The sequence below is a fragment of the Muscardinus avellanarius genome, assembly GCF_963383645.1.
Source record: "Muscardinus avellanarius genome assembly, chromosome: 4".
Lineage (NCBI taxonomy): Eukaryota > Metazoa > Chordata > Mammalia > Rodentia > Gliridae > Muscardinus > Muscardinus avellanarius.
The window spans coordinates 89,936,656-89,958,912 of NC_137789.1; the positions used below are offsets into that span (position 1 = coordinate 89,936,656).

A 22,257-nucleotide genomic window follows, 5' to 3' on the forward strand; every position below is an offset into this window, starting at 1 on the left:
ATGGAGCTGATGTTCGCGGAGTGGGAGGACGGCGAGCGCTTCTCGTTCGAGGACTCCGACCGCTTTGAGGAGGATTCCCTCTGCTCTTTCATCTCCGAGGCCGAGAGCCTCTGCCAGAACTGGCGGGGATGGCGCAAACAGTCAGCGGGGCCCAATTCCCCCACCGGCGGCGGCGGCGGCGGCGGCGGCGGCGGCGGCGGCGGCTCCAGAATGCGAGGTGAGGGGGCACGGCGCGGCGAGGCTCGGGCCTCGCCCCGGAGCTGTCCGGCCCGGAGCTGTCCCAGCCTTAGAACGGACTTCAGGACTCGCTTTCCAGGCCTTCCCGGGGCGGGGCGGCCCCTCCACACCAGTGTGTGTTGTGTGCGTTGTGGAAGGAAAATTCTGGGGTGAACAGAAAGATCCTTTGTAGTTCCTTTGCTTTAAAGATGGAGTAAGGGAGAAAAATTCGTTCTATGACTTGGGAATACTTCACCAAGTTCAGCCTTTGCAAACTAGAAAGTACAGCAGAGAACGTGGTTAAGGAGCAGAATTGTGAAGAAATGACCACTTGAGGTGTGTCACCCCATTGTAAAGTGCGGTAGGAGCTTCTTGCTTCCTGTTGTTGCTCGCTGATCCCAGCTGCAACAAGAAGGGATCCCACCCACTGGCCTTATTGAACATCTGTCAGAAGCTAAGGCTGGGACCACTGGATGGAAACCTTAGATTTTCATATCTGGGGCCTGGCAAGGTTGTGAATAATTGTCTCCGGGCTCTCATCAAAAATATTTTTCCTACTTTTTTTGCTGTGAGTTTAACTGGTGGGTCTTTCTGTAACTGATTAGTATTGTGAATAATTTTGCCTTTATTAGAGGGGATAGAAAACAGGAGAATGAAGATAAGAGAAATACCAAAGACTTAGGACTCACCATATTCTCTCCCTGCCTTGCTCAAGGCACATTTTTTTTTTTTCTGGGCCCCAGTGGAAACTGGCTTTCTGCAATAATTGAGGGGATTAATTTGTGTGTGATTCTGCTCATGCTATTTCAAGAGTCCTCTATTTCAAGATGCTTTATAGAAATTTCTGATGCCCCTTTGGAACAGAGAGAAATTTGCATATGTCACTTTTTAGGAGTGGTAGTATTCAACCTCAATTGGAGAGATAGCACATGCATGTGTGCGTGGACACACACACATACACACACACACACACACCCATAAAGCAGTTTCACTGTGGGTCTTCTATGGCCTTTCTGCTGCATTCATATTTGCTATATGGTGGCATTGGGCCTTTGAACTCCTTTACTTTGGGGGAATAACTGAAGTCACAGTGTTGAACATTTTCAACATATTGGTATCTTTCTGGACAGGTTAAAATATGAGAAAGCATGTCACTTCTCTATCCCTTCACCCACTCCATGGTTACTTTCAGTGATTTTTTTTTTTTTTTTTTCAGTATTGGAGATGAAACCCAGGGGGATTCTACCTCCAAGCTATGTCCCCAGCCCTATTTTTTATTCTTTATTTTGAAACAGAAGAATTTGGTCTTTATTAGAAGGGATTGAAAACAGGAGAAAACTCTCACTGAGTTGCAGAGGGCATTGCTAAGTAGCTGAGGCTGTGCATGAACCCCGATCCTCCTGTCTCAACCTCCCAAATGCTGCGATTACAAGCATGCATCACCACGCCCAACTTTATTTTTATTTTTGTAAAATAAAAGGGTTAGCTTTTTTTATGGTACTGAGGATCAAACCAAGGACATTCTACCCCTGAACTACATACACCCTCAACCTTTTTTGTTTTTTTTTAAACAAGATATCATTAAGTTGCTAAGCCTGGCCTCCAACCTGCTGATCCCCCTACCTCAGCCTCTCAAATGCTGGGATTACAGGTGTGTGCCACCATAACCAATAGTTAGCTTGTGTGTGGGGGGGGGGTACTGGGGTTCCTGGAAGCCCTTCTACCTCCGGGCTACACTCCCAGACCTATTTTACATTTTTTTTTTTAATTTGGAAACAGAGTCTCCTAAGCCAACGCGCGCAGCTGGCTTCGAACCTGCGCCATCCTCCTGTCTCTGCCTCCCAAGCGCAGGGATTACAAGCATGCACCACCACGCCCGGCATAATAGTTAGCTTTTTTTAAAGGTTCTTTTCAGTTCAATGACTTTTATGGTCTTCTAATCTAATTGATCATTTGGCGACGTATGGAGTCTGTCACAGTATCGCTGCCCTTTTTATTACAACAGTGTTGAAAACCTTGAGTGGCAACTCTATCCTACTCCAGGTGGTGCCACAGGTGCAGCAAGGTCCCCCGGAGTAACTCTCCCAACCAGGGCATTTGGTGTGGGAAGTCAGCTCTTAGGTGTGCCAGAGTCAGTTCGGCCTCTCTTGCTTCTCAAGGACCCTGCTTAACTTTTTCCCTTCTTTTAACTATCTTCCTTCCTTAGATGGGAGACTTTTTCTAGAGAAAAAAGGGAGAGTGAAAAGGCAATCAGAGACATTAATACCACAGGAGAGAAATTAACAACGTAATGTGAATCTAGAGTGCTTCTTGTGCTTAGGGGATTTGGGAATTTTTTTTGGGGGGGGGGGGATTGAACCCAGGGCATTCTACCTCTGAGATATACCTCCAGTCCTATTTTTATTCTTTATTTTGGAACAGGATCTCACTAGGTTTGGAGGGCCTTACTAAATATTTGAGGCTGGCTGGGAACCTGTGATCCTCCTATTTTAACCTCTCAAATACTGGGATTACAAGCATGTCCTACTACACCTGGCTGTATATGGGAAATTTGATGCTGAGTCCTTTTAAGTGGGTGATCTGCTAAGGTCTTGGAACACACCTATCTGGCCAGGAGTTTCCTTGGATCTTCTTAGTTTTTTTCTGTTCTGATTCTCAGATAGCAGGCTGGAGGCTGCTTAGTTCCCCTCTTCCAGTAGGAGTTTTAGGGTTAGTGTACCCTGGTAGGAAGATCCCTCAGGTTTTCATTCAGGTCTCCCTTTTCTTTCTTAGTGAAGATGGGGCCTAGGATGTGGCACTGCCATTAGTGCCAAGTAATTATGGTCCCTTTCATTTCCCTTTCTCTTCCCCACCCCAACCTTTGTGTCCCTAGATGGACTGGTGATCCCATTGGTGGAGCTGTCAGCAAAGCAAGTGGCATTTCACATCCCCTTTGAAGTGGTGGAGAAAGTTTACCCTCCAGTTCCTGAGCAGCTCCAGCTCCGAATTGCTTTCTGGAGTTTCCCTGAGAATGAAGAGGACATTCGGTGAGGCCAGAGGACTGATTGTAGGGCATGGGGTCCTGATATCCCACACTATCTGCTGGGCTTTCTGCAGAACAAAGAAGATATTGTATTTGCTGAGAGGGAGGCAAGGGGAAGAGGGAGTGCCTGGGATTTTCCCCAAGAAGGAGTGACAGGTGGGGAGAGACTGCCTAGGGCGCTGTGGTCTCTGACACAGTCTGTAAAAAGTTATTTGCTGGGTAGCAGCCATGTCCTCTTCTTCCCCCAGGCTGTACTCATGCCTGGCCAATGGCAGTGCAGATGAGTTCCAGCGAGGGGATCAGCTGTTTCGCATGAGGGCTGTAAAGGACCCACTGCAGATTGGTAAGGGTCCCATCATGCCCTGTTCTAGCTTTGATCCTTCCATCACCTGTGTTAAGGATTCACTGCAAAAAGCTGGAGTGGGTTGTCTGAATAACTGCAGAGCCAGGGTGGAGGGCAGAGCCAGGTGTTGACAGCTCTCCCTGACTATGCCCACATTTCTCCACAGGATTCCACCTGAGTGCTACAGTGGTGCCACCTCAGATGGTTCCTCCCAAAGGGGCCTACAATGTGGCTGTGATGTTTGACCGCTGCCGGGTCACTTCCTGCAGCTGTACCTGCGGGGCTGGGGCCAAATGGTGCACACACGTTGTGGCACTCTGTCTCTTCCGCATCCACAATGTGAGGCCCTCCCAATTTATCCTTGCCCTATCCTATGCCCCATTTCTCCCTTCTCTGCCGCATGCCTGGCTGCAATGTGAACCCCTTGTCTCCCTTACTCTGCCTGTCCATCCCTTTTCTCAGGTAGTTCCTTTCTCTTGTGTCCCCTTCAGGCTTCTGCAGTCTGCCTGCGTGCCCCCGTCTCAGAGTCCCTGTCTCGGCTGCAGAGGGACCAGCTGCAGAAATTTGCTCAGTACCTCATCAGTGAGCTCCCTCAGCAGGTGAAGTTGGCATGCCTTTCCATTACTAGCTCCAGAGCCTTTCTGTTAGGCCCAGGCCTCCTGGAGTTTGCCGACACCTTGTTCGTTCTCTCTACCTTTGTCCCTTTCCTCTTAGATCCTCCCCACGGCCCAGCGTCTTTTGGATGAACTCCTCTCCTCCCAGTCAACAGCGATCAATACAGTGTGTGGAGCTCCAGGTAAATGTGGGGAGAAAGAAGGACAGCGGGAAGAAAGCAAGCCAGCAGGGCAGATTACCACTTACTGAAGGCTTGCAATTGCCTATCAATAGGTGACTGACTGACTGTCATTCCCAGACCCCACAGCAGGACCCTCTGCTTCAGACCAGAGCACTTGGTATTTGGATGAGTCAACACTTACTGACAACATCAAGAAGACACTACACAAGTTCTGTGGCCCATCTCCTGTGGTCTTCAGGTAAATTGGATTTCTGTGTACTCAATTCATGGTGGGTAAGGAGTATCCTTCACACTGTTAACAGGATCATTTTGTGTGTGTGTGGTGCTGGGGATTGAACCCAGGAGCAGTCTACCTTCAAGTTACACCCCCACCCCAATTTTTTATTCCTTATTTTGAAACAGGGTCTCACTTCTCACTGAGTTGCAGAGGGCCTCAGTAGCTGAGGCTGTCTGCGAAGCTGCAATCCTACTGTCTCAGCCTCCCAAATGCTGGGATTACAATCATGTGCCACCATGCCTGGCTAGATCCTTTGTTTTATTAATGCCTGCATTCCCACCTTCTCTTCTCCACACTGGCATGCTGCCTGGTACACAGATGTCACTGATGAATCAATAGATAGCGATGATTTTGTACAGTCACAGAGTGGTCTTTTTTTATCTAGGTAGAGGAAGAGTCATTGTTCTTCCTTTGACAGATGAAGAAATTGAGGCCACTGTGATAACTTAGCAAAATCCTATTTCAAAATAATAAATGAAATAGGATTGGGGGTGTAGCATAGAGGTAGACTGCTCCTGGGTTCAATCCCCAGTACCAAAAAATAAGGAATTTTTGTTAAGAACCAGGTGTGGTGATGCATGCCTGTAATCTCAGTACTTGAGAGGCTGAGAGAGGAGTATTACAGGTTTGAGGCCAGCCTCAGCAGTGTAGCGAGACTCTCAGCAACCTAGTAAGACCCTGATTCAAAACAAAAAATAAAAAGGCTGGGAGTGATATAGCTTGGAGGTAGGTTTAATTCCCAATATAGAAAAATAGAATTTTTGTTATTGCCATCCTTTTTCCCTTCTACTCTGTATTTTGGGTCACAGTCCTGATGCAATTTATTTTTTAATTTTTTATTTTTTTATAAGTGGAACATATTGAGAGTGGTGTACATTTACATTGTGCTTCATGCCCTTTCCCCTCCCTCTCCCTCTCCCCCCAGTAGAGAGTGTCCAGGTTAATCATGTTGTATTTATGCTATTACACATATTCGTATGTAGCTCCTCCATTGAACAATCTCAGCTTTCTTCCTCTCCTCTCCTTCCATTCAAGCTTTTCTGAAATTTCTCCTCCATCATCTGGAATCCCTCTGGTATTTCCACTACTCCCTAGCTTGAACATATTAGAGAAAACATATGTCCCTTCTCTTTCTGTGCTTGACTAATCTCACTTAACATAATGTTCTCCAGTTCCTTCCATCTTCTTGCAAATGCTATGATTTTATCCTTATTTATAGCTGAATAGAATTCCATTGTGTGTATTTCCCATAATTTTGCAATCCATTCATCTGTTGATGGAGATCTAGGTTGGTTTCATATTTTGGCTATTATAAACTGTGGTGCTATGAACATGGGTATGCATACGTTAATGTAGTTCTCTGATTTCAAACCCTTTGGAAATATACCCAGGAGTGGTATAGCCGGATCAAATGATGGATTTGTTCCCAGTTTTCTAAGGAATCTCCACACTGTTTTCCATAGTGGCTGAACTACATTGCACTCTCACCAACAGTGTAAAAGAGTTCCTCTTTCCCCACATCCTCGCCAGCAATTGTTGTTCTTTGATTTCTCTGTTTGCCACTCTGATTGGGGTTAGCATAGCTTTGATTTGCATCTCCCTGATGGCTGGTGATGTTGAACATCTTTTCATGTATCTATTGGCCATTTGTATCTCTTCTTTTGTGAAATATCTATTTATTTCAGTTGCCCATTTCTTGATTGGGTTGTTTGTTTTGCTAGTGTAGAGTCTTTTGAGCTCTTTGTATATGCTGGACATTAGCCCCCTATCAGAGTGGTGGCTGGTAAAGATCTTCTCCCATTCTGTAGGCTTCCTCTTTAGGTTCTTGATGGTTTCCTTTGATGAGAAGAAACTTAATTTGAAGAGATCCCACTTATTTATTCTTGCTTTAATTTCCTGCGCTTTGGAAGTCTTATTGAGAAAGTTACTCCCTGTTCCCATATGTTGGAGTGTAGATCCTATGCCTTTCTCTAATAATTTCACAGTCTCTGGTCTGATTTCTAAGTCTTTGATCTATCTCGAGTTGATTCCTGTGCATGGTGAGAAGTGAGGATTCAGATCCAACTTCTACAATTGGATAGCCAGTTCTCCCAGCACCATTTGTTGAAAAGGCTGTCTTTTCTCCAGCATATGAGTTTGGCCCCTTTGTCAAAGATCAGTTGACTATAGATGTGTGAGTTTGTTTCTATATCTTCTATTCTGTTCCACTGGTCAGTCTGCCTATTGTTGTGCCAGTACCATGCTGTTTTTACTACTATTGCTCTATAGTATAATTGGAAGTCCGGGATTGTGATACCTCCTGCCTGGTTCTTGTTGCTGAGAATTGCTTTGGCTATTCTGGGTCTTTTCTTCCTCCATACAAAATCCATAACTGATTTTTCCAGGTCTATGAGAAATGTTGTTGGTATTTTAATGGGAATTGCATTGACTCTATAGATCACTTTTACCAGAATGGCCATTTTGATGACATTAATTCTGCCTATCCATGAGCAAGGGAGACCTTTCCATCTTCCAAAGTCTTCTTCAATTTCTTTCTTTAATGTTTTGTAGTTTTCTCTGTAGAGGTCTTTTACATCTTTGGTTAGGTTTATTCCTAGATATTTTATTGGTTTAGAGGTTATAGTAAATGGAATAGTTTTCTTTATTTCTTTTGTTGTGGACTCATTGTTGGCCTAAAGAAAAGCAACTGATTTCTTTAGGTTGATTTTGTATCCTGCAACTTTGCTGAATTGGTTAATCAGCTCCAGAAGTCTTTTGGCTGAGTTCATTGGATCTTCTAGATAAAGAATCATATCATCAGCCGGGCGTGGTGGCGCACGCTTGTAATTCCCGCACTTGGGAGGCTGAGACAGGAGGATCACACAGGTTCGAAGCCAGCCTCAGCTACTTAGGCTCTCAGCAACTTAGTGAAACCCTGTTTCCAAATAAAATATAAAATAGGTCTGGGAGTATAGCCCAGAGGTAGAAAAGACCCTGGACTCAACCCTAGTACCACCAAAAATTAAAAAAAAAAAAGAATCATATCATTTGCAAATAAAGATAGTTTTAGCTGCTCTCTTCCTATTTGAATTCCTTTGATTTACCTTCTCTTGTCTTATTGCTGTGGCAAGAGTCTCAAGAACTATATTGAAAAGGAGAGGTGATAATGGGCATCCTTGTCTTGTGCCTTATTTTAAAGGGAATTCTTGCAGTTTTTCTCCATTCAATATGATGTTGGCTTTGGGTTTATTGTATTTAACCTTAATGATGTTTGTTTGCTTTTTTTTGGGGGTGATGAAACCCAGGGGCCTTTTACCTCTGGGCTACATTCCCAGACCTGTTTTATATTTTATTTAGAAACAGGGTCAGCCAGGCATGGTGGCAGATGCTTGTAATCCCTGTGCTTGGGAGGCTGAGACAAGAGGGTTGCACAGGTTCGAAGCCAGCCTCAGCTACTTAGTGAGGCTCTCAGCAACTTAGTGAAACCCTGTTTCCAAATAAAATATAAAATAGGTCTGCCCAGAGGTAGAATGTCCCTGGGTTCCAAACCCCAGTACCACCAAAAAAAAAAGAAAGAAACAAAGTCTCACTAAGTCTCTGAGAGCCTCACTAAGTAGCTGAGAGCCTCACTAAGTAGCTGAGGCTGGCTTTGAACCTGTACGATAAACGCAGGGATTACAAATGTGTCGTCACAACCAACTCTTTTTTTTTTTTTTTTCAATACTGGGGATGGAACTCAGGGGCATTCTACCTCTACCCAGTCCTGTTTTTTTTCTTTTGTTGTGGTACTAGGAATGGAACCTAAAGGCATTCTACCTCAGAGCTGTACCTCCAGCCCTATTTTTTATTCTTTATTTTGAAACAGGGTCTCACTGAGTTGCAAAGGGCCTCACTAAGTAGCTGAGGCTGTCTGTGAACTAAGATCCTCCTTTTTCAGCCTCCCGAATGCTGGGATTACACATGTGTGCCACCACGCCTGGCTCCCTATTGCATTTTCACCTACTTCATTCAGCCCCATTTTAGCCACCATCTTCTGCTAAAGCAGTAAACTGCCTCTCCGCACCCCTCTGGCATTGGCCATTGAATTCAGAACCTCGTGTGTGCTAGGCGAGTGCTCTACCATTGAGCACCCCAGCCCTCTGCTCCACCCCTTTTACAGTGACGTGAATTCCATGTATCTGTCTTCCACGGAGCCTCCAGCTGCTGCTGAATGGGCATGCCTGCTGCGCCCTCTGCGGGGCCGTGAGCCAGAGGGCGTCTGGAACCTGCTCAGCATTGTGAGGGAGATGTTCAAGCGCAGGGACAGCAATGCCGCCCCCTTGCTGGAGATCCTCACTGATCAGTGCCTCACCTATGAGCAGGTAATCTCCCAGAGCTAGGGAGCTCCATAGGTTCTGTCCCCCAGCCTCATTCCCTGCTTTGTGACAGGTACACTGGGGAGAACTGGCTCTCTAACTTTCTGAGCTATCAGGTGACTCACAGCCCTTTTTGTCTCCAGATAACAGGTTGGTGGTATAGTGTGCGCACTTCCGCCTCCCACAGCAGTGCCAGTGGGCATACAGGACGTAGCAATGGGCAGTCAGAGGTGGCAGCCCATGCTTGTGCCAGCATGTGTGATGAGATGGTCACACTGTGGCGGCTGGCTGTGCTGGACCCTGCCCTCAGTCCCCAGCGGTGAGTCTCTCCCAGGCTCATCACAGCCTTGACTGGGCCAACACAGGAGAAACCAAGCCCTCCTCTCCTTGTCCACGGGGATGTACCATTATTCTCATTGTAGGAAATTGGGAGGTGCTGAGCACTAGAATTACTAGGGATAAAGCCTTTTTCTGAGAGGCTTTCTTCCTTCCCTCTCCCAAACAGCACCCATTGTCCAAAATCCCTGACTCCTGCACCGATGCCTATGTGGTTGGTTTAAGAAGTGCTTTTCCTGTGCCTCCCTTGGGGATACAGGCCCACTCCATCCCCTTCTTTCCCCTCTCAGTACAGACTCCTGGGTATTCCCCCAGCATCCTCCTGCTTTTTGTCCTACAGCCGCAAGGAACTGTGTGCGCAGCTGCGCCAGTGGCAACTGAAGGTAATTGAGAACGTAAAGCGGGGACAGCATAAGAAGACCCTGGAGCGGCTTTTTCCTGGCTTTCGACCCGCGGTGGAGGCCTGCTACTTTAACTGGGAAGAGGCCTATCCACTTCCTGGTGTCACCTACAGTGGCACTGACCGGAAGCTGGCCCTGTGCTGGGCTCGTTCCCTGCCTCCTCGGCCAGGAGCCTCCCGGTCTGGGGGCCTGGAGGAATCCCGAGACAGGCCCCGACCTCTTCCTACTGAGCCAGCTGTGCGGCCCAAGGAGCCTGGGGCCAAGCGCAAGGGATTGGGTGAGGGGGTCCCCTCATCACAGAGGGGTCCCCGCCGCCTCTCTGCTGAAGGGGGAGATAAGGCTGTGCATAAAATGGGTCCAGGTGGGGGCAAAGCCAAGGCGCTGGGCGGGGCTGGTAGTGGGGGCAAGGTCGCAGCAGGCGGCGGGAGCAAGCGACGGCTAAGCAGTGAAGACAGCTCCCTGGAGCCAGACCTGGCAGAAATGAGCCTGGATGATAGCAGCCTGGCCCTGGGTGCAGAGGCCAGCACCTTTGGCGGATTCCCAGAGAGCCCTCCACCCTGTCCTCCCCCTGGGGGCTCCCGAGGCCCATCCACCTTCCTCCCTGAGCCTCCAGATGCTTATGAGGAAGATGGTGGTGTGTACTTCTCAGAAGGGCCTGAGCTTCCCACAGCCTCTGTTGGCTCCCCTGGCCTACTGCCTGGGGAGGTCTGTGCCCGGGATGACCTCCCTTCTACAGATGAGAGTGGCAGTGGGCTCCCCAAAACCAAAGAGGCAGCCCCTGCAGTTGGAGAGGATGATGACTACCAGGCGTATTACCTGAATGCCCAGGAAGGAGCTGGGGGCGAAGAGGAGAAGGCTGAGGGCGGGGCTGGAGAAGAGCATGACCTATTTGCTGGGCTGAAGCCACTGGAGCAGGAGAGCCGCATGGAGGTGAGCGGACTGCGGGATGCTCCTTAGCTGTTGCTGGGAGGGGCCTCCTGTTCTAGCTGGGAGTGGCAGACCATTGGCATGGTTGTTAGGGTCCCATAGCAGGCTCCTAAGGGGCCTCTCCATTTGCAGTCCTGTCTTCACTGCTTCTGCATTTTCTTCTCTGGAATGTCTGATTATGTCACTATGCATAAAACTTCAGTGAGCCAGGTATGGTGGTGCACATCTGTTATCCCAGTGTTTGAGAGGCTGAGACAGAAGGATCACAGGCTTGAGGACAGCCTCAGCAATATAGTGATACTTTCAGCAAGCTAGAGAGACCCTGTTTCAAAATAAAACATAAAAAGGGCTAAAAGCTGGGTGTGGTGGCGCACACTTATAATTCCAGCATTCAGGAGACTGAAACAGGATCACGGTTCGTGGACAGCCTTAGCTACTCAGTGAGGTCTTTTGCAACTAGTGAGACCCTGTTTCAAAATAAAGAATAAACAGGAGCCGGGCGTGGTGGCGCACGCTTGTAATCCCCACACTTGGGAGGCTGAGACAGGAGGATCGCGCAGGTTCGAAGCCAGCCTCAGCTACTTAGTGAGGCTCTCTCAGCAACTTAGTGAGACCCTGTTTCCAAATAAAATATTTAAAAAATGGGTCTGGGAGTATAGCCCAGAAGTAGAAAGCCTCTGGGTTCCACCCCCAGTACCACCAAAAAAAAAAATAGGGCGTAGCTCGGAGGTAGAATGCCCCTGGGTTCCATCCCCAGTACTGGAAAAATAAAAGGGGCTGGAGATGTAGCTCCTGTGGTATATCCAGGATCAGTACAAGGCCTAGTATATAGCAAGTGCTCAAGGGATGAGTGGGCATGCTGTCCTGTCTCTGTAACTTGGGGCTTCAATGCATTTGGTCCCATGTCCTCTCTTCAGGTGTTATTTGCCTGTGCTGAGGCTCTGCATGCACATGGGTATAGCAGTGAGGCCTCCCGCCTCACTGTGGAGCTTGCCCAGGACCTGCTAGCCAACCCGCCTGACCTCAAGGTAGAGCCGCCCCCTGCCAAGGTGAGAGACCCCTTTTCTCTATCTCCCCGCTCCCACTACCTCCTAACCTCTCTGCCCCACCCCAAGCAAGTGCCTCTTCCTCCTTCCACTGAGGTCAGTCAGACACGTCTGCCTGCCTCCATGTGCTTTCCTCTTTAGGGTAAAAAGAACAAGGTGTCCACGAGCCGTCAGACCTGGGTGGCTACCAACACCCTGACCAAGGCAGCCTTCCTGTTGACAGTGCTGAGCGAGCGCCCAGAGCACCACAACCTGGCCTTCCGGGTGGGCATGTTTGCCCTGGAGCTCCAGCGGCCCCCAGCTTCTACCAAGGCCTTGGAGGTCAGAGGTTTCAAACATCTGAGCTGTACGCTTCACTCTCCATAGGTCCTTATACCCGATCTCCATTGAGGCATAAAAGGTCTGAGCTCCTTCCTGTGCCCTCAGGTGAAGCTGGCATATCAGGAGTCTGAGGTGGCTGCCCTGCTCAAGAAGATTCCTCTGGGTCCCAGTGAGATGAGCACCATGCGGTGCCGGGCAGAGGAGCTCCGGGAAGGGACGCTCTGTGACTATCGGCCTGTGTTGCCCCTCATGTTGGCCAGTTTCATCTTTGACGTCCTCTGTGCTCCAGGTATGGTGTTTGTCCCTACAGTAGGTAGGTAATAAGGGCAGGGGTAGCTGTCTCTGAGGAATAACCAAGAACCCCAAGGCTCTGTCTGAATTGCCCTTAGGGCACATCAGGCAGCTTCATTGGTAGGTCTGAGATGGTGAGGGTCTTGGGTTCCCTTACATTTTTTCACATGATACGTCTGTCTGACTTACCCCAACTTTCATCCAGTGGTTTCTCCCACGGGCTCTCGGCCCCCGAGTCGCAACTGGAACAATGAGATGCCTGGAGATGAGGAGCTGGGATTTGAAGCAGCGGTTGCTGCCTTGGGTGAGTGTCCATGACCCAAGCCTTGAGGGTATGAGGCTTGGGCCCTGTTCTTGAGAGGCTGTATAGTAATGGGAAAGTCAGGGTGACATGTGGGAGCCAAGTATTTTGCTTCTGAGACAATCAAGAATTCAGGGCAAAAATGTGCTATGGGTGGTGGATGGTGGGTGTTCTAAGGGCAGCAAAACAAAACTCTAAGGAAAGGCCTCAGGAAGGTTACAGAGCATGAACTGTGGGTTAAAAGATTAGTAAATTCTAAGCCGGGCATGGTGGCACACATCTGTAATCCCAGTACTAGGGAGACTTGAGACAGAAGGACCTCAGGTTTGAGGACAGCCTTAGCAACATAGCAGGACTCTCACCAACCTATGAGACCCTATTTCAAAACAAAAAATAAAAAAGGTTGGGATTGTAGGTTGGAGATAGAATGCCCCTGGGTTCAACCCCAGTAACACACACACACACACACACGCACATGCGCGCGCACACACACACACACACACACACACACACGATCATAAATTCTAGATAGGGAAGACTCAGCTGGTGTGGTAACTCAGGAGGCTGAGGCAGGAAAATTGCTTAAGCTCAGAAGTTTGAGGCAACATAGCAAAATCCTGTTTTAAATATACACAAACATGCCAGGTGTAGTGGTGCATACCTATAATCCCTGTATTTGGGAGACCAAGACAGGAGGATCACAGCTTCAAGGCTAGCCTCAGCAATTTAATGAGACCCTATTTCAAAATAAAAATAAAATAGAAGCTAGGCATGGTGGCACATGCTTGTAATCCCAGTACTTGGGAGGCTGAGAAAGGAGGATTACAGTTCATAGCCAGCCTCAACTACTTAGTGAGGCCCTCCACAATTTAGTGAAACCCTGTTTCAAAATCGAGTTAAAAATAGGGCTGAGGGTGTAGCTCAGAGCAAGAATGTCCCTTGGTTTAATCCCTGGTACTGCAAATAAGTAAATAAAATTAAAAATAAAAATAAAATAAGAACAGGGGTATAGATCGCAGAATACCCCTCTGGATTCAATTTCCAGTACCACAAAAAATACATACTTAGATACATAGTTGCAAGGCATGCCTGTAATCCCAGTACTTGGGAGTTAAGTCAGGAGGATCACAGGTTCTTGACCAGCCTCAGCAATTTAGCAAGACCCTCAGCAACTTAATGAGATCCTGTTTCAGGAATCAAAAAATAAGCTGGGAACTAAGTGTGGTGGTGCACGCTTATAATCCCAGCATTTGGGAGGTTGAGACAGGAGGATCGTGGTTTGCAGCCAGCCTCAGCTACTCAGTGAGTTCCTTTGAAACTCAGTGAGACCCTGTTTCAAAAAATAAAGAATGCCAGGCATGGTGGTGCACGATTATAATTCCAGCATTTGGGAGGCTGAAATAGGAGGATCATGGTTCACAGACAGCCTCAGGTACTTAGCGAGGCCCTTTGCAACTCAGTGAGATCCTGTTTGAAAATAAAGAATAAAAATAGGGTTGGGGCTGTAGCTCAGAGGTAGAATGCCCATGGGTTCTGTTCCCAATACTGAAAAAAATAAAAAATAAAAATAGGGCTGAGGATGTAGCTCGGAAGTAAAATGCCCCTAGGTTCCAAAGTAAGCTGGGTATGATGGTGCCATCTTTCTCCCTCCCTCCCTTTCTCCCTCCCTCTCGCTCTTTCTCCTTTCCCTCTTTCTCTCTATCTATCTATCTCTATCTCTCCTCACTCTCTCCTCATCAAGTCCAGGTTCCCTAAAGTGAGAGGCTCATGCTAGATAGAGTTGGCCAGGGCTCAAGCTGATTATCATGGAAGTGGGGTGATGTGGGTTGGCTAAGTGAACCCCTTCCCTCACATGTTCTAGCTGGGGAACCCTGGCCTGTTTTCTATCTTGAAAGTTTGGCTACTCTTTTTGTGTGTGTGTGTGTGGGGGGGTACTGGGGATGGAACCCAGGGGCATTCTACCTTCAAGTGACACCCCCAGCCCTATTTTGTATTCTTTATTTTGAAACAGGGTCTCACTGAGTTGTAAAGGGCCTCACTAAGTAGCTGAGGCTGTCTGAGAACGGCAATCCTAAAGTCTCAGCCCAAGTACTGAAATTACAACCGTGCACCACCACACTTGGCTAGTTTGGCTACTCTTATTCCCCATGAGGCCCTCTCCTCACAGGCATGAAGACGACAGTGAGTGAGGCAGAACATCCCCTCCTGTGTGAAGGCACACGTCGGGAGAAGGGTGACCTGGCATTAGCACTCATGATCACTTACAAGGACGACCAGGCCAAGCTCAAGAAGGTAAGGGTCTGAGGTACTGGGCTTTTGATAGGCCAAGTGAGCAGATGGTACCACTTTTCTCAGAAGTTTCTGGTGAAATGAGAAAAGTACTATTCTACCTATAGGAGGTAAGTAGGGAATCTTGGGACTTCTCATAAAGAACAAGAGAACAATGGTTCTTATAGGTGTGCTTGGGCATGAGGTGGAAGAAGAGAAGCAGAGAGCATAAAGTCATTCATTCATTTATTTCAATATTTATTGAATATCAGTATATTCAGTCCTAAGGTAAGTGTTATGGAGGATACCAAGATATGTAAGCTGGGAGGTCATCCTGTAGTTATAACTGGGGAAGGCTTCCTTAGGAGGTGGCATTAAGCTACTTCAAGAAGAAAAGAAGGTATTAGAAGTCAGAATAAAGGGCATCAATGTTTCTCTGTCCTCCAGATCTTAGACAAACTCTTGGACCGAGAAAGCCAGACACATAAACCACAGACGCTGAGTTCATTCTACTCATCTAGCCGCCCAGCAACAGCCAACCAGAGGTCTCCTTCAAAGCATGGGGGCCCGTCTGCCCCAGGGGCCCTGCAACCACTGCCCTCAGGCTCTGCAGGGCCCGCTCAGCCAGGGAACGTGGCCGGGGTGGGGCCAGGCCCTACTGAGGGCTTCACAGAGAAGAATGTGCCTGGTGAGGTGGGGCACTGGGCAGGGGGGTGGGTGGTATATAGCAATGTTGGGGTGCCCTTTTCTGGGCTCATCCCAATGTCCTGTTTTCCCCACTTAGAAAGTTCCCCACACTCCCCCTGTGAGGGTCTCCCATCTGAGGCAGCTTTGACCCCAAGGCCAGAGGGAAAGGTTCCCAGCCGCCTGGCACTTGGCAGTCGTGGAGGCTACAATGGACGGGGTTGGGGCTCCCCTGGCCGACCTAAAAAGAAGCACACAGGTAGGACAACGCGTGGGATAGCATGGAGGGAAGCATATTCTTGAAGGTTGGGATTTGGCTTCAGGGATTCCTGACTTCTGAGACTGACTTGTTTTGGGACTTAGGCATGGCCAGCATTGACAGCAGTGCCCCTGAAACAACATCGGATAGCTCTCCTACCTTAAGCCGGAGGCCACTTCGAGGAGGCTGGGCCCCCACATCCTGGGGTCGAGGACAAGACAGTGACAGCATTAGCAGCTCCTCCTCGGACTCCCTGGGCTCCTCCTCCTCCAGTGGAAGTCGCCGGGCCAGTGCCAGTGGAGGGGCCCGGGCAAAGATAGTTGAAGTTGGCAGGTCAGTAGAAAGAAATACCCATCTACCCAGTCTGGCCTACCCTCAAAGCCACATCCCTAGTATAATCCAACCACTGTCCCCAAGCTCCTTGCTTATCCAGTTCCTTCCCAACCTATGTGGATACCCATTTCAAAGAAACTCCAAGCCGGGCATGGTGGTGCATGCTTGTAATCCCAGTACTTAGGAGACTGAGACAGGAGGATTGCAGGTTCGAAGCCAGCCTCAGCTACTTAGTGAGGCTCTCAGCAACTTAGTGAGACCCTGTTTCCAAACAAAATATTATATAAAAAAAAAAAATAGGTCTAGCCGGGCATGGTGGCGCACCCTTGTAATCCCTGAGCTTGGGAGGCTGAGACAGGAGGATCGCACGGGTTCGAAGCCAGCCTCAGCTACTTGGTGAGGCTCTCAGCAACTTAGTGAGACCCTGTTTCCAAATAAAATATAAAAAAGGTCTGGGAGTATAACCCAGAGGTAGAAAGCCTCTGGGTTCCAACCCCAGTAACACACACACACACAAAAAAAAAAAGGTCTGGGAGTATAGCCCAGAGGTAGAAAGCCCCTGGGTTCCATCCCCAGTACTACAAAAAAAGAAAAAAAAAAACTCCAACCCCCATTTCTCCCCCATTGCCCCTTCAGGTACAAGGGCCGCCGCCCCGAGAGTCATGCCCCCCATGTACCCAATCAGCCATCAGAGGCAGCCGCACATTTCTACTTCGAGCTGGCGAAGACAGTGCTGATCAAGGCAGGAGGCAACAGCAGCACTTCCATTTTCACACATCCATCCTCCTCAGGGGGCCACCAGGGTCCTCATCGCAACCTGCACCTTTGCGCCTTTGAGATTGGGCTTTATGCCCTTGGCTTGCACAACTTTGTTTCTCCCAACTGGCTCTCACGAACCTATTCTTCCCACGTTTCCTGGATTACAGGTAAATCCAAAGTCCTGATTTGGGTACAGAAGGGGGGTTGAGTGGCATAGATAATAGGCTTATCTTTGTGGCACTACTGATTTGATGAGAGACGTCCCCCTGCTTCAGTGGTACCCACACTAATGCCACTATGCTTCTTTCCCCAAAGGGCAGGCAATGGAGATTGGTAGTGCGGCCCTCACTATACTGGTAGAATGCTGGGATGGGCACCTGACACCCCCTGAGGTTGCATCCCTGGCTGACAGAGCATCACGGGCACGAGACTCGAACATGGTACGGGCAGCAGCAGAGCTGGCCCTGAGTTGCTTGCCTCACGCCCATGCATTGAACCCCAATGAAATCCAGCGGGCCTTGGTGCAGTGCAAGGAGCAGGTATTTCTAAAGGCAACTCGGGGACCTTGGCAGGGAGGTTGGGCATGGAAATACTTGAGGGCCCAGATTTCTTTTGAGATGGAGACTCGCTAAGTTAGTTGCCCAGGGTGGCCCCAAACTTTTGATCCTCCTGTCTCAGCCTCTTAAAAAGCTGGGGCGGGCTATAGGTATGCTCTTGATTCCTATCTTTGGAAGATTACAGAGTATCTAGTTTGTTCTTTCATGATGATATTTTACATATTACAGGTTGAATATTTGTTTTCTGAAATGCTCCTGAACTAGAAATGTTTCAGATTTTGGAACATTTGCCTATGTAGAAGGAGATATCTTTGAGTAATGGGACCCAAATAAACATGAAATTTATTCATGTTTCATACATTGTATACCTATAGCCTGATTATAATAATATGTAGTATTTTATTTATTTATTTATTTGTTTTGTTGTTGTTGTATTTCTGGGAATATACCTCTGGGCTATATTCCCAGACCTGTTTTATATTTTATTTGGAAACAGGGTCTCACTGAGTTGCTGAGAGCCTCACTAAGTAGCTGAGGCTGGTTTCGAACCTGTGCCATCCTCCTGTCTCAGCCTCCCAAGTACTGGGATTACAAGTGTGCATCACCATGCCCGGTTTATGTAGTTTTTTTTTTTTTTTTTTTTTTTTTTTTTTTTTTTTTTTGCGGGTCTGGGGATGGAACCCAGAGGCATTTGTACTCCAAACTATACCCCTGCCCGATTTCTTATTCTTTATTTTGAAACTGGGTCTCACTGAGTTGCAGGGGCTGTCCACGAACTGCGATACTCTGGTCTCAGCCTCCCAAATGCTGGAATTACAAGCGTGCACCACCATTCCCGGCTGTAGCATTTTAAATAGTTTGGTGCATGAAACCAAGTTTCATGGTGAGAAATTTCCCACTTGTAGTATCATGTTGGTGCTCAGAAAGTTTTGGATAGCCAGATGTGATGGTACACGCTTGTAATCTAAGTACTCAGGAGACAGACAGGATCACAAGTTCAAAGACAGTTTAGATAGGCTCTCAGCAACCTAGTGAGACTGTTTCAAATATGCAGTAAAATTGGGCTGTGGGTATAGCGGTGCATGTTTGTAATCCCAGTACTTGGGAAACTGAAACAAGAGGATTATAGTTTCCCTGCCAACCTCAGATACTTAGGCCCGCCACAATTCAGTGAAACCTTGTTTCAAAATAAAAATTAGGTTGGGGGTAGAGTTTGGAGATAGAATGCCTTTGAGTTCAACCTCCAATTCTGAAAGAAAAAAAAAAAGAATTGAGTTCAGCCTCAGCTACTTAGTGAGGCCCTCTGCAACTCAGTGAGACCCTATTTCAAAGAATAAAAAATAGGTTTGGGGGTATAGCTCAGAGGTAGAATGTCCCAGGGTTTCATCCCCAGTACACGCGCACGCACGTACACTCACACGCACGTACACACACTCACACACACACACACACACACACACACACACACACGTCCATCAGGCTGGGAGTGTAGCTTAGAGGTAGAATGCCCCTGGGTATTCAATCCCCAGTACCACAAAAAATCAGTCATTCAGTAAGAAATTCGATAGTGGAGCATTTTAGATTTTGGAATTAGGAATACTCAACCTGTAATATGCTTTCTTCTTCATCATGTCCTTTACCTTACAACTCTAAAGTTAGGATTATTCCCATTTTACAAATAAGGAAATAGAAGCTTACAGTTCAGGGACCAAGATGATCACCCAGGATGGAAAATTTAGGGATGGCCTGAGACAGATGATGAGATTTGGATGGGAGGAGGTGGTTAAGTTAGTTTGGAACTGGGGCTGTAATCTCTTGGTCAGCAAGTTTGTTCAGTGTCTGTATGAAGTACTCACTCAGTGACACTGAGCATTGGCCCTGACCTCTGATGCCCATTCACATCTAGCCAGCTCTGAGGAAGACACTGGTATGTCATCTGACAACATTCCTAGGGTAAAGCTCTTCCCCTTTAACACTCTGTGCCCCTCCCTTCCAGGATAACCTGATGTTGGAGAAGGCCTGCATGGCAGTGGAAGAGGCAGCTAAGGGTGGGGGTGTGTACCCCGAAGTGTTGTTTGAGGTTGCTCACGAATGGTTCTGGCTGTATGAGCAAACAGCAGGTGGCTCATCCACAGCCCGTGAAGGGGCTACAAGCTGTAGTACCAGTGGGGTCAGGGCGGCTGGGGAGGCCGGGCGGGGGCTGCCTGAGGGCAGGGGTGGCCCAGGGACTGAGCCTGTTACAGTGGCGGCAGCAGCAGTGACAGCAACAGCTACAGTGGTTCCAGTCATCTCTGTGGGGTCCAGTTTATATCCGGGTCCAGGACTGGGGCATGGCCACTCCCCTGGTCTGCACCCCTACACTGCTCTACAGCCCCACCTGCCCTGCAGCCCTCAGTACCTCACCCACCCAGCTCACCCTGCCCACCCCATGCCTCACGTGCCCCGGCCTGCCGTCTTCCCTGTGCCCGGCTCCGCATACCCACAGGTAAGACCGGTGTTCTGCTGGGGCCAGCACGTGGGAGAATGCTGGGAGGTCATGGGAAGTTGGAGTGGAATTCTCTGGGAGTATAATACGGTTGTCCAGAAGTCCTGGTGAGGTGGTGGGAGTCTAGGGGACCCGGCCTGAGTAAGATAAGTGCAGGGATACCAATATGTGGAGCGAAGGAGAGCTACATCCTGACGTGACTTGTTATCTTCTCTTCCTTCCCCTGCCTTTAGGGTGTGCATCCTGCATTCCTGGGGGCTCAGTACCCTTACTCAGTGACTCCTCCCTCACTTGCTGCCACTGCTGTGTCTTTCCCTGTCCCATCCATGGCACCCATCACAGTCCATCCCTACCACACAGAGCCAGGGCTCCCACTGCCCACCAGTGTGGCCTGTGAGTTGTGGGGACAGGGAACAGGTGAATGGAGGGGAGGCACACTGGGCAAGGGAGGTAGGGAGAGAATCTTCTCTGCCCTCTCTGGCCTCTGTAGTCTCAGATGGTTTTCATTCAACCCTCAGTGAGCAGTGTCCATCCAGCATCCACATTTCCAGCCATCCAGGGTGCATCACTGCCTGCCCTGACCACACAGCCCAGCCCTCTGGTGAGCGGGGGTTTCCCACCACCCGAGGAGGAGACGCACAGTCAGCCCGTCAATCCACACAGCCTGCACCACCTGCACGCCGCCTACCGTGTTGGTGAGAGGAGATCCCATTCTGTACTCCCCCTGCAGTTGGACCAGAGGCTCTTTAGTGGATCTCCTCCACTTAGCTCTTCGTTTGTTAACTGGGGGGAGGGGTCAGGTACCAGGTTGGGGTAGAGGTAAAGAGGACACACACTGCTATGTGTCCACTCTTATCTCCTAGGAATGCTGGCACTGGAGATGCTGGGTCGCCGGGCACACAACGATCACCCCAACAACTTCTCCCGCTCCCCCCCATACACTGATGATGTCAAATGGTTGCTGGGGCTGGCAGCAAAGCTGGGTAACACCTCCCCTCCCTGGGACCATTGTCCCCCCGACCTGCTCCCCCACCTTCCTATCCCAGACCTCCTTCCTAGCTCTTGCTCAGAGTTGAGGCCTTGGTCGGGTATGTGTGCGCACGCGGGGGTGGAGGGTTACCTCAGCTTCTGGGGTGGAGGGAGGCTCTCTGCCAGGCCAGAGCTGAGATTTGTAAGTTGGGTCCCTAGGGCAGAGGTGGCCACCCCCGTCTCATGCCCCTCCCCCTGCCCCCCAGGAGTGAACTACGTGCACCAGTTCTGTGTGGGGGCAGCCAAGGGGGTGCTGAGCCCGTTTGTGCTGCAGGAGATCGTCATGGAGACACTGCATCGGCTGAACCCCGCTCATGCCCACAACCACCTGCGTGCCCCGGCCTTCCACCAACTGGTGCAGCGCTGTCAGCAGGCATACATGCAGGTAACAGCCCAGGAAGTGTGAAACAGGGCAGAGTACCTCCTGAGCAGTTTGGACCAGCTCACTCTGCATGTAAGGGAGGAGGGGTGTGCTTCTGTGCCTTGTACCAAGGCTCACCCTCCACACCTCCTCCAGTATATCCACCACCGCTTGATTCACCTAACCCCCGCCGACTACGACGACTTTGTGAACGCGATCCGCAGTGCCCGCAGCGCCTTCTGCCTGACACCCATGGGCATGATGCAGTTCAACGACATCCTGCAGAACCTCAAGCGCAGCAAACAGACCAAGGAGCTGTGGCAGCGGGTCTCACTCGAGATGACCACCTTCTCCCCCTGAGTCTGGCCACCCTACGGCCCTATACAGGGACACGTGGCTGTGGGGGTACTTCACACAGAGGGAGTGAATCTTGGCGGGACAGATCATCCTCACTCAGTTCCCTGAAAGCCCAGACTGGCAGCTGCTCTTGGGCTGAAACTTGGGGCCAAGATGTCTCAGATCCTAGAAGCCTAGGGCTGAGTGAGATAGCTGTGTCTGGGAGGGGGTGTTGGGTGGCCTCTGGTATTTATTTGGCATTTATAAATATATAAACTCCTTTTTTACTCTAGTCTACCTGGGTATTTCCCTTTTTTTTCCCTCTCCACATGCAATTGACCTTTAAGCTGGAGGAAAATATCTGTTACTTGCTTTAGTTTCTTTGCACTCCAGTGAGGCAGACAAACAGAAAAATAAGGATGTTTATTAAAGACATTTCTAGCCCACAGCTAGGGCTCATACTCAGCTCCATGAGCCACTCTCCGACCTCATCCCCATTCAATGTGAATGACATTAGGGAGGCCGGGCCACAGGTAGATCCTACTGTCTGACTAAAGGGTCCAGAGCAAAAGATC

General features: G+C 49.1%; 1 protein-coding gene across 3 annotated transcripts; it reads left to right on the forward strand.

Annotated features, from left to right (window-relative positions):
- Positions 1 to 21,957, forward strand: ZSWIM8 (zinc finger SWIM-type containing 8; the record flags this gene model as incomplete). Of its 3 annotated transcripts, none has more annotated exons than XM_080693550.1 (26): positions 1 to 217; positions 3,089 to 3,242; positions 3,487 to 3,581; positions 3,748 to 3,920; positions 4,073 to 4,180; positions 4,296 to 4,377; positions 4,495 to 4,615; positions 8,793 to 8,994; positions 9,132 to 9,307; positions 9,665 to 10,655; positions 11,570 to 11,701; positions 11,840 to 12,019; positions 12,125 to 12,308; positions 12,516 to 12,614; positions 14,779 to 14,903; positions 15,327 to 15,567; positions 15,664 to 15,822; positions 15,927 to 16,155; positions 16,792 to 17,081; positions 17,230 to 17,453; positions 19,468 to 19,956; positions 20,190 to 20,349; positions 20,475 to 20,651; positions 20,820 to 20,939; positions 21,260 to 21,370; positions 21,503 to 21,957. In XM_080693550.1, 26 exons carry the CDS (start codon positions 1 to 3, stop codon positions 21,955 to 21,957), a joined length of 5,694 nt encoding a protein of 1,897 aa, XP_080549676.1. The 3 variants fall into 3 exon arrangements, with proteins under 3 accessions (XP_080549676.1, XP_080549677.1, XP_080549678.1); XM_080693551.1 differs by having other exon boundaries at positions 20,190 to 20,373; positions 21,192 to 21,370; positions 21,503 to 21,706; XM_080693552.1 differs by having other exon boundaries at positions 21,192 to 21,370; positions 21,503 to 21,706.
- Positions 21,958 to 22,257: the final 300 nt, after the last annotated feature.